We start from the raw sequence: 18,426 nt of genomic DNA on the forward strand, positions 1-18,426 counted from the left end.
GTGAAATGTTGTCGGTGATTGAAAGAAAAACAACGGAATAAGAACAATAACGATACCAAATATAATCGTGTGAGTAAAGTGGACAGTAAGAGGTTAATAGCAACTGATCGCTCCACCCCCCCCCCCCCCCCCGTCCTCCTGTTGGAGGCATCCACGGAAATCGACTCAAATTCTGCAGAAAACCCGTGTCTCACTTCCTGGTCATCTAACCTAAACTGTTACTCCTAGAAATGAATCCGGTTAAATTGAACGAGGTCCATAGCGCGTCCATCCTTTTAAGTTTTACAATGGGAATGGAACGTTATGTTTTAAAACTTTTGAATTATACTGACGTTCCCCACCTTTCCACCGTTGAGGACGGACTGATTTTGCTGCAACACTTCTCTCCCGTAGACACTTGCCCGAGTATCTTAACGGGCTACAAACTGCTCCCTATTTTTTTTTTTATTTATTTATTCTCCACTCATGGGACGGATAGCCCTGGTCAGCTAAGAGCTGGGCCCTGTTGCATAAAACCCTTACCGCTGGACTTACCGCTCCTTTCTAGCGGTAAGTCTTCAAATTAGCGGTAAATTTTAGAATCCTTGATGCTGATTGGCTGTGATGCCTAATTTTGACGGTAGTTACCATTGAAATTCAACGGTAAGTTTTATGCAACGGGCCACAGTTTTTCACAGGGGTCCGACCACATATTACAAAAAAAAGATAAAATAAAATCAAAACATACAATCATTAAAATGTACAAGCATTGAAACACACGTAAAAGTAATAAGAAAGAGATAGAAAAAAATATTTGTACAATATATGCAATATGCTTAGAAATACACACAATACATTACAATATAAAATGCATTACATTATTTAAAAAAAACATTATTCACACAGAAGAAAAGATGCCTCCATCACTAGACATTTTTTCTGTTTTTATATGTAATGAGTTCCATGACCTTTTCCCCATGACCCTTAATCCAGATCAATTCAGCTTCAGAGAAAACATAATTCTATTTAAGTTATTATGATAATAAATTTATTAATTTACTATTATCATGATTTAAAGTCCTGTGTCCTTGACCTTGTGCCCTGATAAATCCAACCCCCCAAAATAATTAATAACTGCCACTCCAAGATGTATTGTTATTACATGTCAGGAGGTAATGTGCAGGTTGTTATGTTTCTGTTCCTCCTGGAAGATCCATCACCGCAAGCAGCAGCGATTTTATTGTCAAGCTATCGTTTAGGTTACAAAAAAGGCGAAACAAAACTGAAATGAACAAACGTTCAGTTCAGTATGGCTTTGAACGAATATCATGAATAAAACTATGATCATTTGCATTCGAAACAATCTTCAAGCCCCAAGAATGATCCTTTAGTATCTATCTTTCCAACTTATCCTTTAGCCTCTGTAAAAATGTGGAAGATTCGAGTGGATATAAAGACGCTGTCATACCGGTGATGGATGTGTCACTGGTGTGAGGAAAGTATATTCTGGAATCAGAGTTTGATTTTCGCCTTTGCTATAAGCCGACTGTATTTTACTCTCTCTCTCTCTCTCTCTCTCTCTCTCTCTCTCTCTCTCTCTTTTTCTATTTCTCTCTTTGCCCAGATTGACTGGCCCCGATTCTTTGATATTCTCCTCCCGAACGTCAGCAAGCCCATAGCCAACGACGAGTTTATCATCAACAAGGAACCAGAATATATCACCCAGGTCATCCAGCTCATAAGACAGACTTCAAACAAGTATGTTGGTTCGCCCACAACTCCTCCTCCCATAAAATATAATCAAGCAAAAGCAACCAAAAATGTAAAGAAGATAACACATAAAAAACGCCATGCGTTTGAGTGTGAGTTCCTTTGCTTTCACATAATTAAGTAAGCATGTAAATGTTTATAGGCAAGTACGCACCCAACTGACAGCTTTAAAATCCCTGTTGAAGTCATAGCTTTCCTTTGTCCATGTAAGTGATGACTTTCAAACTGACTTGATGTCTCTGTGTTATATTGTTGTTGTTGTTGTTGTTGTGTTTGTGTGTGTGCGTGTACGTGCGTGTGTGTTTTTGTTTGTGTGTGTGTTTACGTAGTTCATATCCGTGCCTAGGCATTGATATAATTTCACCGCATTAATTCTGACAAACTCACTCTGTCTAGATACATTTTTTGTTGATCACTCTCATTTTTTAATGCTATATGGTCGTAGAACACACTTCGGAAGAAAGGCTGGCCTATCGTATATGGAAACGCGAGATCAAGTTTGCTATAATAATGACAATGACCCGTGTCCTTTACCTTGCTTTCTTTTTTGTTCATGATCAGTTTTCTTTAATCTGAATAGGCTTCCCTGTTATCTCGAATATAATTTAACTCAATGATTTGAATCGACCCATATTTAGAGCTCATTTCCAGAAGAACACAACGAAGAACATCTACCGCAACCTCGACTACAAAAACAGTAAAATCAACAACACCAAATCATTAAGAGTCTTCACAGTAATTGAAAGTTTGTTATTGTGTGTGTTTCTTTTATCTTCAGTTTGCTAATTTTGCTATTTTTCTCTTAAAATCTGCTTTCTTGATATATCACTATAGAGCGAAACTTCGACTCATCTCTAACTAACTTTAAACAGACAAGCATACAAACGTTCAACAAAAAAACAAACAAACAAACAGACAACCATTCAAACAAACATTACAACGAGATACAGCATCAACATTTTGCAATGTGGTTGGGAAAATACATACGTATTTTTTTTTTAACATAAAAAAAGTTCGGTGGTGAATTTATGCTTTATTACAATACGTCCAAAAGAAGCTGTAAACAGATTGGGCATTGCCCCCTCCCCCCCCCATTTTATAGGGAGGTGTTGAGTGCATACTTTGAGTTTATGTTGTTAGACAAATTATTATGCAAAGAAGTCGAACAATCTTATGGAATCATTGTGTTATTCGTTTTCGCGTTCCCTGTTCTTTTCCCGCCCGCCAGGACTCTCGCCAACTACATGTTATGGCGCATCACCAGGCACCGCATTCTCAATCTGGGCAAGAAATTTCAGGACGTGAACGACGATTTTCGCGCCGTTCTGTACGGTGTGACGTCCGACGACGCTAGGTGGCGCCGTTGCGTTGACGACGTCAATGGAGCAATGATCTTTGCTACCGGACGGATGTACGTCAGGGAAAATTTCGCTGGAGAAAGCAAGAACAACGTGAGATATAATTGCTATTTACTTTGTGATAAGAAATGCTGATCCGATCCCCCATTAAAAAACAAAACAAAACATTCTTTTGCATGTTGATATATTGCCCATTTATCCTCTGCAAATTGCATTGTGTTCCTATTCTTCATTTAAGTGTACGTCAGTTTTCATTAGAATACTGATTCTGCTGGTCGCCTTTTTGTCCTAATTGTCTTGTTCTCCATGTTTTTTGATAATGTATCTTTGTAACTATCCGTCTATCTACTTGTTAATCTACCTATCTTTCTCTTTGCATCCACAAAGTTGAGCATTGCCCACTAATATCCATATGTTATATCGGTATTAATTATCATGATGTGATCAATCTGGAGAAGCTTTGTAAGTGATATGCACATAATAATGGTTTTCCTAATGTAGCTGTTACAGTGGTGTACCAAGCTTTTCCTTCTGCGTGATAACTCTCAGAAAAGTAAGAATCAAGCAAGATGATTTAAAAGGTCTTTAAATTTTGAAAAAAAACCCTAAAACCCCCCACATTTTTTGTCTTCTCTGCATGTAGACTCTAAGGATGATAAAATATCTCAAACGGGCTTTCAAGGAGATGTTAAAAGTAAATGAGTGGATGGACGAACAGACGAAGCAAGTTGCAGCCGAGAAGGTAAGCCACTTTTATACGTCTAGGGCACTATTTCAAGAAACGTGTCAATCCTGACAAGTTGTCAGTGTCTGACAATAATTTTGCGGTAAAATCCTTGTTTTCGATTGGCTGAGAAGCTCTGGTAAATAACTGTTACTATGGTCACATGGTAATTAATGTCAGAGACTGACAACTTGTCAGGGCCGGCTGACAACTTTCATGAAACGGTGCCCAGATCTTACACACGAAAAGAATGAAGACGATAGCTGCGTTGGAAGTAACTGGTACCGGTAATCTGTAGATTAAAAACCCGCCGAGAGCTGTGCGATTTCTTGCGACACGATGACATTACATCGCAAGAGATTCCCAGATGGCGCACAGTGTGAAGGAGGTCTGCGATGCAAAAGCCTGCGATTTTTGAACATCCTGCATCGAAGAGCAACGGTGCGTGATATCGCTCAGTGTTGCGTTGAAACGCATCGCCAGTTATCGCAAGACATAATCCCACCGTGTGAGGCGGGCTTTGTTATGAGTCAGTTAGTATGTGGGGTATTGCCGGTATGGAGTACTGCTGAAAATAAATCTAACTTCGTCTATAGGGACAAAATGTGTCTTGAATGAACCTTAAACAAATTCCTTCTCTGTGCATGTCACTGGATAAAGATAACGCAGATATTTGATATGGATTGTCTCTATTGACACCTATGATGAAACTCGTTGTGTATCAAAGCAGCATAAACGTTTACAGGACGGGTGTTAAACGTTTTTGTATTATTGACATCATTGTATAAAGATTTCTTTTACGTGACGGAAGCAATAAGTGCTAAAAGCAATGACCCATGAGAGATGGTCGGCTTTAAATGCCCTCCAAAGGACTTGGTTATGTGGGAAAACAGCCTCTTGCAAAGGGGCACAACCACAGCATTAGGGTACTTCGAACCAGAGACTTTGTGATTGACAGTCCGCAGTCTTATCCACTGAGCCCAAATAGCTCTTTGATTTGATTTGATTTGATTTGTTTTAATTTGATTTGATTCATGCATTTTCACATAATAAATACAGCGTAACCAAAAAAAAAAAAAAAATGACATACATAAACATGCATACCAATGATAAAATGTAGTATGCGTAGATCGTTAGTTAAGCACGAACAGTATATTGGAAAATCGCTGATTATTCATTAGTCTGTGTGTGTGTTTGTGTATGCGTGTGTTTGGGGGGGGGGGGGGAGGTATTTTCAATTAGTGCTGCTAATGTAAATTGTTCGTCTGCGTGACATCTTTCTATTTTCAACGCATGCGCGATTGTGATACATTCAATAATCAAGCTAACCAAACTCCTTTCCTGTCTATTGACATTGTTGGCGATATTACGCATTTATTTCTATATGGAGTCTGACAACAGATCTTTTCTTTCTTTCTTTTTTCTCTCTCTCTCCGATTGCAGTGTGATGCTATGCAGGAGTTGGTTGGCTATCCAGACTGGCTTTTCGACGATCAGAGATTGAACGATGAGTACAAGACTGTAAGTCAACTCGTACTCTTGGTCTGGTTTCATATCGAATCTTGAATTTGGTGGAATCCGCTTGTGTATGATCAGTCATCTGTATAATCATGATAAAAATCATTTGTAAGTTACAGCAGTTTTGATGCAATTTGAATCGTCTCAAATACTAGAATGATAATAATCAAAGATTTCTTTCTATGTAATGCCCTATTAGACAAAAGCGCAAAATAGGATAGCTTAGCTTGAAAGTTTATAACACGTTCTTGGGGATATTATTAAGTTCATTCTTTTCATTCAAAATAGTAATGGGGTGGAAAGATTTGTTTTTCAGTAGTTTTGGCAAAAAATTGTCCTACCTATTTCATTTGGTTTCCAAGATCCATCTTTGTAAACCTCACGGAACTCTGTCCTCATAGTCATCCTATTGATTTTAAGTGTCTTCCTTTTTATTATTTGTAATAAATTACTCCATCATTTCATAATTTCCAGCTCAATTTCTCACGAGACGATTATTTTGGAAACATCGTGCGATATTTCGAATGGTCTGCCCACGACAACCTGAAGAAACTCCGCGAAGAGGTCGACAGGGATGGGTAAGAAGAGATAACGAATTGGTGGGATCATGATGAATGAGGTCTATGTTTACCAGACTCCTTGGTAGTCTACATGGTTGAATCACTGGGGTTAAAATGTAAAATGCGTCATTCTTTTCTTCCGTCCTTTTTTCTCTCACAGTGGTAAGAGAAGCCACGTTTGTTTTCTCAAGAAGGAAAAACCATTCACTTTGTATTTCAACCCGGTTCCCAAGTCCTCTTGATCCCGTGTATGAGAGAGTCACAACTCATGCACGTAAAAGATCCCGCTTCATTCATTCATCGCAAAGAGCAGGGTGTCTAACCCGGTGAAGTGGTCCCACCCCACATCCAACTGGACCCCATGGAAGACCAGCTTAGTGTAGCTGAATATGGGCTATCCAGCCATCTTTCACAGATGGAAAATGAACAACAACAACAACAACAACAACAACAACAACAACAACATTACACATCACTGTGTAATGCTCGTGTTCTCTCTGAAGTTTTGGAGGAGCCCTAAGTAGAGTGAAATACAAGCAACGCTTTTAAAGGAATGGTATACTGCCCTACTTTGGCAAAAGGAAGCAAGTGACGTTTTATGGATATTGACTTTTGTATTGATTTGGCATATTTGAGACATGCTCTATTTAACTGAAAAATCCAAAAGTTACAATTTTGGCCCATTTCTGAGATATTCGGGTGGAAAAAGGAAGCAAGTGCACAAAATTGCATGAGAAAAATGGCAAAAGGAAGCAAGTAACATTTTCATGATGTGATTGTCGCTTGGTTCCTTTTGCCACATTTTTTATGTTTGCTAAAAGTCTGAAATACTTTGGCAAAAGGAAGCAAGTTACAACCCCTTGTCACTTGCTTCCTTTTGCCAAGTTATTTATGTTTGCACACTATCTAAAATACTTCGTTTAAAGGAAGCAAGTGACATCCTTAGATGATATGATTGTCACTCGCTTCCTTTTGCCAATTTTTAATGTTTGCTACAAATCTATAATACTTTGGCAGAAGGAAGCAAGTAACATACGCATGATATGATTGTCACATGCTTCCTTTTGCCAGATTTTTCATGTTTACTACAAATCTATAATACTTTGGCAAAAGGAAGCAAGTTACATAATAATGAGATTCTATGGGAATATCAAAATTCGTCGAATTGTCATAAATGCATCACCAAATGACTTGACAGAATACCGACATTATTTCTCATCACAAATTTCCATGTTGAAGGGCCTACCCAAAGACATATTTTCTTCATTTGTAGCATTTGTACTCGATGTCACTTGCTTCCTTTTGCCAAAGTAGGGCAGTATAGTTTTGGTTGGGATGGGAGACTTAGGCCCGAATTCACGAAGGTGGTACAATCTTGTCCATGGTTTAAACCATGGACAAAGACCGTAGTTTTTTATGGGGCGCCAAGTGTCGCATGGCCCATTTCGTTATGAAAGCAGTCATTTCGTCGACGAAATGCTGTTTTCGAGATGATTAGAAACCACTTATGAAATGTCAAAGAGCATACAATTCTAAAAGGAATATTTAATGAACATCGGAATTGAAATGGCAGAGATATCCAAACAATGGTCCTGATGTGGTCCTGATAACAGGTAGGACAAACCTATTATTAGGACCACTTTGTTTTTGGTTATCTCAGCCATTTCCAATCAATTTTCATAAAATAAACCTTGAGCTCCTCATAGAATTACAAGCTCTTTTATATTTTATAGGTGCTTCTCATCTTACAAACAAGTTAGAAACCTAATGTCCCATCTCAACCAAAGCTCTACCATTTCTTTAACAATCACCAATGGGACGTACATGATTATACATGTCGCAAAGGTATTGATATGATTTAGTCAGGGTTTCAGAGTGGATGATAGGTGCATAGTGGTCGAAAGTAAGATTAACTTCAATTTCTCGTCAATTTTGTTAAGTTGAAAACATTAATCACGTCAATAGACATCATCTGAATAGAAATACAAGTATCCGATGATTGAATCTATCAACTGTTCTTTCTCTCCACGTGTAGAAAAAATGGGAAATGACTGATATGCATAACCTGAATTTGTCATTTTTAGTTTGATATCAATAATAAACTTGCTTACCTCTACGATAATCCATCATATTGCGTTTCCTTTCAGGTGGCTTATCGGACCCGCCGTCGTAAACGCATACTACCGATCGAATCAAATAGGTATGTCACAGAAAAAAGAAAAGAAAGGCCAGTTTACTATTATTATAAGAAAGACGTTAAGTCAATGTTCTTTTCCAGTCCCCCATATTGAACACTACAAAATCTATACTTGCAAACATAACGACCGTAATTCTTTCAGCATGATCTATCGAATTTCTTCGTTCTCCCTTTTCTTTCTGTCATTTTCACCTCAAAGTATTCATGCGATCGTGTTTAATAATAAGCAGCAATGGCAAACGCCAATTTATTTCCGCTGAAACTGGAAAACGAAAACTCAATAATAAAGGTTGTATATTCAATAATTTTCTGCTTGGTTTTGTTCTTGTACGCAGTGTTTCCCGCCGCCATTTTGCAACCTCCATTTTACCACGCTGACTTGCCCTGGTACCTCAACTTTGGGGGCATCGGTATGGTGATCGGACACGAGATCACTCACGGATTCGACGACAGAGGTGAGTCTCACCAAGCCTCTCCTGGGAAATAAAAATGTAAAAAGAAATAGTAACACAAATACAAAGAAACTTTGTACCTTGCATTCCTCTGTGTCTCATTTCTTTGAAGTCCTAAGACTTGTGTTATAAAGGGATCGCACAGTTTTGGTTGGGACTTAACTTCAGGTTTCATACAGTTTTGGTGAGATAATGAGAAACCTCTTATGAAATATGAAAGAGCATGTAATTCCAAGAGGAATTCAACGTTTAGTTGAAGACAATTGGTTTTGAAATGGCTGAGATATTCTAAACAGAGTGATCCTAATAAAAGGTGGGACACACCTTTTATTACTATCACTTTGTTTTATTTTGTTTGTGGATGTCTCAGCCATTCCGAAACCGATTCCTATCAAATAAACTCTGAATTTATCTTAGAATGGTATGCTCTTTACTATTTCATAAGTGGTTTCTTTGTATCTCACAAAAAGTTAAGAGCCCAGTCCTCATCCCTACCAATACTATACCATCCCTTTAACATCGTATATGTATGTGCTTCATATCAGTGCAACATTGACGCGATTCTGACGTGTTATCCCGTTTGCCATTTATTCTAGCCGCTGTTTGTCTTTATAGAATCCAAATACAGTGTAATAATTACTGCTTTGCTTTTTAACATATTTGTCCCTCTTTCATGCTTTTGATGCTTCCACAACTCTTGTACTACATTCAATCGAACATCATTCAATGAATACATGGAAAATTGTGAATCATTTGAATTAATGATATAAAAATAATTCAACGCAGATTTTGATCATTTTGTAACGAAAGGGAGAGACACTCAAAACACATTGTGCATGTAGTACAAAATAAAAAGAAATTGTTAGAATAAACTAGGAAAGTTTGAAGAATATTGGACAATCCTTTTAAAAGTTATGAATATTAATTCAAGTAAACAAATATGTAAGCTGTCATCGCTGGATTAGAAGGCTACACTTATATGTCTGTCGTGTTACAGTCGATGATGATATTTCTTTTACAGAAATAAGAATAGATTTCCCCAATTGTCATTTTCAATAAGAAATACGCATTCCTTGATTTATTACTGATATGATACTTTGAAGGTGATATCATTAAACCTGTCTCCTGAAGGATATGAGCCAAGTGCTCTTCCATCTTGCCGAGTATCATAAAATACATTTTACCTGAATTATTTGCTATGACAGAGATAAATACAGCAATAATGCATTTCTGCATTCACCAAATCCAGCTACTTCGTATTTAAAGGGATGATATAGTTTCGGTTGAGATGGGGCTTCAGGCTTTTAACTTTTTATGAGATAATGAGAAACCTCTTATGACATATGAAAGAGCATACGATTCTAAGAGGTTTCAAAGTTCATTTGATTTAAATTGGTTTTGGAATGGCTGAGCTTTCCAAAGTAAAGCGATCCCCATAAAAGGACGGATAATGTTCGCTTTGGCTTACTTTATTTTTGGATATCTTAGCCATTTCAAAAACGATTTTTGTCAAATGAACTTTAGAGTCCTTTTAGAATTGTATGCTCCTTCACATTTCAAAAAGCGGTTTCTAATTATCTCGCACAAAGTTAAAAGCTGAATCCTCATCTCAACCAATACTATACCATCCCTTTAAGGGGTATTTAAAGTCTCCTTTAAGATATACTGGTTTAGAATCCTCACTGATGATCTATTGGTTGACTTCTTCTCTCCACTGCAGGTAGGCAGTACGACAAAGACGGCAACCTGGTTCAGTGGTGGAGTAACAGCTCCATCGCCGCTTTCAAGGATCGAGCCCAGTGTATCGTGGACCAGTATACGGGTTATGTGATGCCGGAAAACGATATGAACGTACGTAATCCTCCGGGGCCCCGTTTCATGAAAGTTGTCAACCCTGACAAGTTGTCAGTCTCTGACAACTTCAGTAAATTCCTTGATTTTGATTGGTTGAGAAGCTCTGGTGTCTGATTGTTACCATGGTGATTGTCAGAAGCTGACAAATGCTGACAACTTTCATGAAACGGTGCCTGGGAATATTAGGGAGGGGGGGGGGGGAGGGGGAGGAAGGGGGTAAAGGGATAGAGAGTATAAGATAATGTTTGATGCTATGCTATGGTTGTGATAGTAAGTCATCAAACGGTAACTGATTTGGAAATGTTACCTTTTGTGAATCATTTATTTCATCATATAACATCTTACATGTACCTAAGAATCTTATCCACAGGCATGACAGGAGCACCAAACACTAAGTTGACTTTGATTTTGACTTGCTAGCTATTGCGATGTCCTCTTAAGCCAACTTACCCAGTATTACGATTACATCAAGGTGGTTTCTTTGATGGTCATACAGCAGACATCTTACAAGTTCAACTTCTGCAATTTGCGTCCATATTCTTCTTCCTTTTTTAAAAGTATGATGCACATCAAAGTATACTAATATCAAACGAAATGATACCGAGGACACACTGATCTAATTTAAAATGAAAAAGAAAATGATAGGACTGTACAAAAAATGGTATCACAGTTAAACCTCGTCGTCCTCTTTTGTTCACATGCATGTGACACACCCTATAAGACGATTATTCAAACAAAACCGGAAACTTGGAATTCGAAAATTGGAAAATGGAAGAGGTGGTGAATATAGTTTCTGAGTTGTAATAACAATTATATCCCATTCAAAGAGAAGATTTTTTTTTTCCTTTGATGGTCAGTATGTTCGAATACGCATAGAGGAATTCCCATCAGTGTGACAGCCCTCTCTAATTATGTCCTGGCGTGCAAATATAAAGTTTCAAATTTTAGTGGATTGGAGAGGGAGAGGCGAGTCAATCGCATTGCGCACGGAATTATTCCCCTTTCCCGATCCCCACCTAAGTTCCTATCCCCCACCCTCCTCCTTGTCCGCCTCCTCCTCCTCCTCCTTGCACTCCACTTGCTGTTCATCCATTACTGCTTCGCCTCCCAGCGGAAACGCCAGATCCATCTTCATCAAGCCCTCCCCGTCGTCTCGCAGACGAAGTATGAAGTTAATAGATGAACCATAAACGAGAGGGAATAGACGTTGGGAAGGGCCAACTAGGTTCCCGGGACAGGACGCTTACTTTTTAACTCGTTGGAGACCGTAAAACAAGCTTGAGGGAAACGGTAATCAGATTCACATAAAATGCAAAAAACGAACACGCATATGACTAGTTTCGTTACAGAGTAAAATTATGAAGGAAAGAACTCGTGCTGAAATGGAAAATGACGAGAAAAGATCTTGGTATAGAATGCACAATGAAGATGATTACGCCACAAGAAAAAAAAAATGTTCACTGTTGTGGATGAAGTGCGGTTGTAACAAAAAGCTGCAGTTTTGTTTTATTTTTGTTTTGTTTTTAAATTCTAGTGAGGCTTAGTAACATGCTGTCAAGTTCACCGACTGACACACTTTTCAGAAAAAAAAAAGAAACTTGACTAAAATGTCTGGCACTTTAATAAGTATTAAGCACGACGAGTAATTACTTTTTCAGTCGGAGGAGCCAAGTTTATGTAGACGCGAGTATAACCTTTCGAAAGGTCGGAGCTAATTGGGGCAGTGTGTAATGAGAGTGGTGGCGTGACATCCTATATAGGCTTCAACGACACCGGAACGTCCACAGAAGTTTGTCTTTGGAAGACACATTAGTCGTGATTAAGCACCTGTCCGTACACACCGTGATTGACGATTAGCTTCCTTTATTTTTTCTGCTGTCCCACTCTTGTGCCTCGGTGATGCATACACTCTATGCACTCAACTCAACAGAGGGGGCGCCCCACAAACAAGCACTAGTCTTTGTTCACCAGACCTTTCCCTGCCCAGAGCCCGTCACAGCTTTGGGAGATACCTCCCTGGTCACAGCAGTTGCTTACAAAAAAAAGTTTTGATACACTTGTCGACAAAATGATAAAATATGATCGCGGGCTGTCTCTTTTTGATTTTTTTTCTCAGGTTCGAATGGAAATAAGATAATTGGATTTGTTGCAGTATGAATCTTTCAGAAATTGCAGTACCTATGCGTTGGTTCAACAACAACAACAACAACAACAACAACAACAACAACAACAACAACAACAACAACAACAACAACAACAACACCAACACCAGCAGTATCAGCAGCATCATGTATAACATCATCATCATTATCATCATTATCATTATCATGATCAACAATCTAAAAACGCTTTAACGACCATGATGTTAATCATTTTGTACATGGTTAGTCATGCACCTTGGTGATGACTGGTGGTCCTATAGTAACAATTTGACCTCAAATACGATAATTTTGAATTAGCTACAATTTTTGTCAACATTGAAACATTGCACCTCGCATTCCGTCCTGCGTACAGTAGAGCCTATTCAACTCTCACATCGTATCAACTTGGAGCCCAAATCCACACAATTTTGTTATGTGCAGGCTGATCATATGTAGGCCCTGAATTAAATAATTCAAACAGAATTCAAGTTTAATGATTCAAGTTTATTTCCGAACCTTGTGGATCTCAGGTTCATTTCGGTCATTCTGTTTGTTTTTATTTTGCTTCTTTTACATTTTTTTTTCTATTCAAAACAGGCTTGAATATAGTGTAGAATAGTCCTTTAAGAAAACTCATTTTGTGTTATTGTTGTGGGTGTGGCTGTTTTGTTATTCGACGTCTTGCCTTGCGCTGTAGGTCAAGGTTAGGCTCACTCGGGCACGCGTAGTGTTAATTTGACACATGGGTTCACCGACCATTTGACCCTTCCCTGGCCTTTGGCATGATTTTCCCTAAATATTCAGGTCAGATTCCATACTCCGTTCCACACGTCGCCACCTTGGCGTGCGACGTATTGCACTTGTGGATCCGTGACGCCTTCGAGTAACATAAGGAGAGAGTGTTGATGACTGGAAATCAGTCATAATGCCATCTGGTTCAACCATCAGAATCTCCAGAAGTCTTGTCGTAATAGTATTTGTTGTTATTTAGGTATACAGTTCGGTAGATGGTTGTCATCTTGTAACTCACTTTGTTGACGTCCAGTGCGTTTCCATCGATGAAGATATGAGCAGGGAGGTGGGAGTCTCTCTACGATCTCCGTGATATGAGTGAAGCTCAATGCTATATTATGGAACTCATTTCCACAATATTAATCTTTTCATATGTTTTTTAGTCCTTTTTTTGTTACTTTTTAATCACAGCTGAACGGTAAAATGACGCAAGGCGAGAACATTGCAGACAACGGAGGACTGAAAGAAGCATTCAAGGTTTGCACGTCATGCAATCTTTAATTCGGTTCATTTCGATTTAATTTCTGCACTTCCAATGAAAAGCATACACAAAATAGCAATGCATATTTTGTTGATATCTAAAAAAAAACTCAAACTACCACATGAGATGCGCAGTGTAATAAGTTATGACAGATTTTAAGATATTTGAACGAATACATTGAAATCAGGGAAGTTCAACGACACGATTCCTCACCTTAAAGGGACTGTACAGTACTGGTTGAGGTGGGGATTCATGTTTTGAACATTCCTAAGTGAGATAATGAGAAACCTCTTATGAAATATGAAAGAGCATATAATTTTAAGAAGGATTCAACGTTTATTTGATAAAAAATTGGTTTTCAAATGGCTGAGAAATCCAAAAAAGTGATAATAATAAAAGGCGACAGGCCACGCCTTTTATTAGGATCTCTTTGTTTCACCCTGTTTTTGGATATCTCAGCCATTTCAAAACCGATTTTCATCAAATAAACTTTTGATACCCCGTAGAATTGCATGCTCGTTGACATCTCATAGAGTGGTTCTGAATATCTCGCAAAACATTAAAAGCTAAATCCTCACCTCAACCAGAACTGTATACTATACACACCCTTTAACCTTTTGTGTGCTTTGAGTGCTGATTGGCACAGTAAACCCCATAGCATGGTAACTGTCCACAGTCCCTGTGGAGAAAGGGTTAAAGGTCCTGTTTACCTTTCGGAGCGGTTATTTAAAGAATGTTAAACATATCACATTTGATGCATATGCGTAGGTTAGTTGTATCACAAGACATCCTACCATATGATTTTTTTTTTGCAATAAAACCTGAAATAATTATAACGAGATATTACTATTTTTCTCAATAAACCACAACTGTAGACGGTTTAGTCTGGAAACACTTTTATTTTAAACATTGTTCACATTTGGTATATCTAACAATACTTAACATCGATTATACTGGTTCAAATTTTTATATTGGTTGTTTCTATCTCTAACTCACATTTTAGAACTATTTTGAAGCACTAATGCTGGATTTTTGTTTCTGCTGCAAATGGTAAATTATTAAGCATGCTCTTTAAAGTTGACGGCAACCTCAAAAAAAAAGGAAAAAAAAGTGGGCAACTTGCCGTTTAAATTTGGCTTGTGCTATCTTAATGAAATCGACGTAATAGAATCACTGTTGACAATTATGCTGAGATATGCGAGCATTATTAAAGGGATCGTATAGTTTTGGTTGAGACCTAATTTCAGGTCTCTAACATTTTTGGGTGAGATAATGAGAAACCTCTTATGAAACATGAAAGAGCATGTAATTCTATGAGGAATTCAACGTTTATTTGATGAAAATTGGTTTTGAAATTGCTGAGATATCCAAAAAAAGATCGCTTTGTTTTACTTTGTTTTTGGATGTTTCAGTCATTCCAAGCCTGATTTTCATCAAATAAAACTTTGAATTCCTCTAAAAATGGTATGCTCTGTACTATATTATCATAAGTGTTTTCTTGGTATCTCGCAAAAAGTTAAAAGCTAAATTCTTGTCTCCACCAATACTGTACTATCCCTTTAAGGCCAACTATTGTTTGTCATCCCTAGTTGATGCATCCCTGCTACCATATTGACTTCGTTTTATGGAAAAATGATATTTTACCAGGCATGAAAGTGTCTGAAAGATATCATCCTAGGAATATGATAGGCCTAAACGCTATTACATATTCTCTGTGTTACGACAAAGCGGATCTGAAAGGGGGTGAAACAAATAATATACATGTGCATCAATCTTTAAACATCCATATCTTTTGAAAGGATTGACTAATTTTCCTCAAACTCTCACCGATGTGTTCTACTGATGTTGCTGCATTCACTCAATCCACCTTATACGATATTTGGGTTTCATTATCCTTTATGTTCATGGAATAAAATCAGGCTCGGTTTAGTTTAATATTTCATTTTCTTTTAAATTAAATAATACGGATTGCTTAAGAATACATTTGGGCACTGTGATTTCAGTCTTTCAAATCTCAGCATTGGATTGAATTTACACTGAGTGAAAAATCATTATCCTGATATACTGGAAGAAATATAACATTCAGACATTCATAATAGGGCTTTTTACACTTGTAAATTTTTGCTTAGTCCCGTACCAACGGTGGGGCTAAGGGGGGGGGGGGGGGGGCTTTAAAGCCCCACCGTTGGTATGGGACTATCCTTACCCCACTTTCTGTTTACACTCGTTTTTGCCAAAGTGGGCTAGCCCCACCGATAGTCCGGTACTATCTGGCCCTGCAAAATAGCAGGGTTAGCACCGCAATTGCGGTGCCAAGCAACTGAGTGTAAACAGAACGAAAAAAAATAATCCTGGGCTATTAAAGCGACGGAGACGAAGTCCGACCCTCACTGACCAATCAGAAACGAGGTAATCAAGTGCTGCCGGTGCGTGCGTGTACGTGTACAGTACACAGCGTAATCATGAATATTCATGTGGTTTGGAAAGTCCGGGGCTAAGAAATACGAGTGTAAAAAGGTCAGTTTTCTCCTTAGCCCCAGAGAAGAGATAGTACGGGACTAATTGGCCAGTGTAAAAAGCTGAAAAATTGGTACGGGACTAACGATAGTCCTGGGTCAGAGAAAGTCCGGGGTTAAGAAACACAAGTGTAAAAAGGGCTTTAGAACGTCTGTTTGTTGAAGCTTATGTGTTTCAAAATACCTTAAAATATTATGTAATTATGGAAATACAATCATTTTGAATTAAATTAAAATTAATTGAATTGAACGTCACCATTTTCCCACATGAACTTCACTCTTTCGATAAGTTTTGTCTTGCGTTGAATTTGAATGTCTTTCTCACTTTGTCTTATCTCAAATTAGGCGTATCAACTCCTCCTGAATGACACGGGCGAAGTCCATCAGACGCTGCCGGGGCTGGATTTAAATCAGGAACAATTATTTTTCTTGAATTTCGGACAGGTTTGTTGGAAATCTCTATCATTATTGAACTACATTTACAGTATGAATTTAAATGTTAGTTCTTGTTTACACAGAGGTCTAAGGCGTAATTGTAACGATATATACTTTCAGGAGAAACAAAAACTAACGGATGTTGTAGATCATCGTGACGGAGAAGCAATGCGCTTTGTACTCTCAGGAATTCAATTAAAATTCAAACAAAGTGAAAAAACACACAAAGAAATTATTTTATCGGTATCTACATGTTGTCGTACATGTCATTAAGCCAATTCGTAGTTCTGTTTTGAACATGAGCAGAAAAAGGTCGTTTGCCATTACGCGCAAGCAATAACAGTAGTAGTGGTAGGGGTAGTGGTGGTGGCATAGTTGTAGTAGTAGTAATAGTAGTAGTAGTTGTAGTAGTAGTAGTAGAGATAGTATTAGCAGTGTTATCATTATTATTAGTAGAAGTAGTAGTAATAGTAACAGTAGTAGCAGTAGTAGTCACAGGAGTAGTCGTAGTCGTAAGTGGCGTGATAGTAGAAGTAGTTTTACAAGGAGTATCCATATGAATGTAACAAATGTTGTGTATGATATTGATTGTGACTGACCAGGTCTGGTGTAGCGCCTTTCGGCCGGAAGGAGTGCGGGCACGAATATTATCAGGAGTTCATTCACCCGGAAGATATAGGTAAGAGATACCTGTCAGGCCATATCAGTATGATTACCCGCCAACGATAATTAGTACTATTACTTTGTACAAAGATTACTCACCGACCTTACAGGCCTAGATAACGATTTTGACCCTATTTTGTTTTGTCCCCCTATTGGTGACACTTCCAAGGCTTGTTGCTCTGATTGCATCAGTAGTTATGCTTATTAAATTTAAGTTTAGAATCTGAATTCAGCATTTTGATAATGCAATGTTATCGGTTGATAACGAGTAACGTGCCATTTTTGTGATTGTTCTTTTTTTTAAAGAATCCTAGACAGGAATAGAGTTGCATAATGTATTCATTGTGCTCTTGCTTCCGATAGTCTTCTCACTCTGGTTCTGGGGTTGGAATAATTACGTAGGAATATCTTCCCTTGCTTGCTCAGAGTATTAGTTTACTCGTGCATTCCTTTGGAACGGGGTGTGGTAAGGGTTGGGGTAAGTTGGCGGAGGGCAGACTGCACCTTAAGAAAGAAACCCGCTTCTTCTTCCGACTGTTATTTTGTCAGATTCATCAATCTCTTATATTCTTCTTTTCTTTTCTGTTCTTTGCCCTCCCTCTTACTCCTCCAGAACAATAGGACCGGCTCAGAACATGCCCGATTTCGCCCGCGTTTTTGGATGCAAGAACACAGATTACATGGTTTCCAACAAAACGTGTACTATATGGTGATAACTTGAAATTGCGATGAGGGAGAAAAAAAAAAACTTTAAAAAAAGATAGGAAAAGAAAAATTGAAACTTTCTGATTGAAGCGAAAGTTTCGACCCACAGTTGATTTAAGGCTTGGGGTAATCCGCCACGTCTTGCCAGAGGGATCCGTAACGTCAAATTACAGGGATCAATGGGTCATATTCAAGATCATGACTGCTATATCTTCTCAGTTCAGATAGGGTTAATGTGGTACAGCATTTAACCGTTTGTATATGTGTTTTCGTTATTTTTT

General features: G+C 38.1%; 1 protein-coding gene across 1 annotated transcript in view; it reads left to right on the forward strand.

Moving 5' to 3' along the window:
• The window catches only part of LOC139727021 (neprilysin-1-like), an 87,108-nt gene extending 68,682 nt beyond the window's left edge, over positions 1-18,426 (forward strand). Inside the window, exons 10-21 of the mRNA XM_071638002.1 lie at positions 1,604-1,737; positions 2,978-3,200; positions 3,751-3,849; positions 5,275-5,352; positions 5,824-5,927; positions 8,057-8,109; positions 8,442-8,561; positions 10,279-10,409; positions 13,757-13,822; positions 16,688-16,786; positions 17,380-17,456; positions 18,054-18,426. Of these exons, the coding sequence (XP_071494103.1) occupies positions 1,604-1,737; positions 2,978-3,200; positions 3,751-3,849; positions 5,275-5,352; positions 5,824-5,927; positions 8,057-8,109; positions 8,442-8,561; positions 10,279-10,409; positions 13,757-13,822; positions 16,688-16,786; positions 17,380-17,456; positions 18,054-18,153 (1,284 nt within the window). The 3' untranslated portion in view covers positions 18,154-18,426. The remainder of the gene's footprint in view (positions 1-1,603; positions 1,738-2,977; positions 3,201-3,750; positions 3,850-5,274; positions 5,353-5,823; positions 5,928-8,056; positions 8,110-8,441; positions 8,562-10,278; positions 10,410-13,756; positions 13,823-16,687; positions 16,787-17,379; positions 17,457-18,053) is intronic.

The sequence above is a fragment of the Diadema antillarum genome, unplaced genomic scaffold (genome assembly GCF_040938485.1).
Source record: "Diadema antillarum isolate AM-2024a unplaced genomic scaffold, OU_Dant_1.0 seq00000112_RagTag, whole genome shotgun sequence".
NCBI classification, from domain to species: domain Eukaryota; kingdom Metazoa; phylum Echinodermata; class Echinoidea; order Diadematoida; family Diadematidae; genus Diadema; species Diadema antillarum.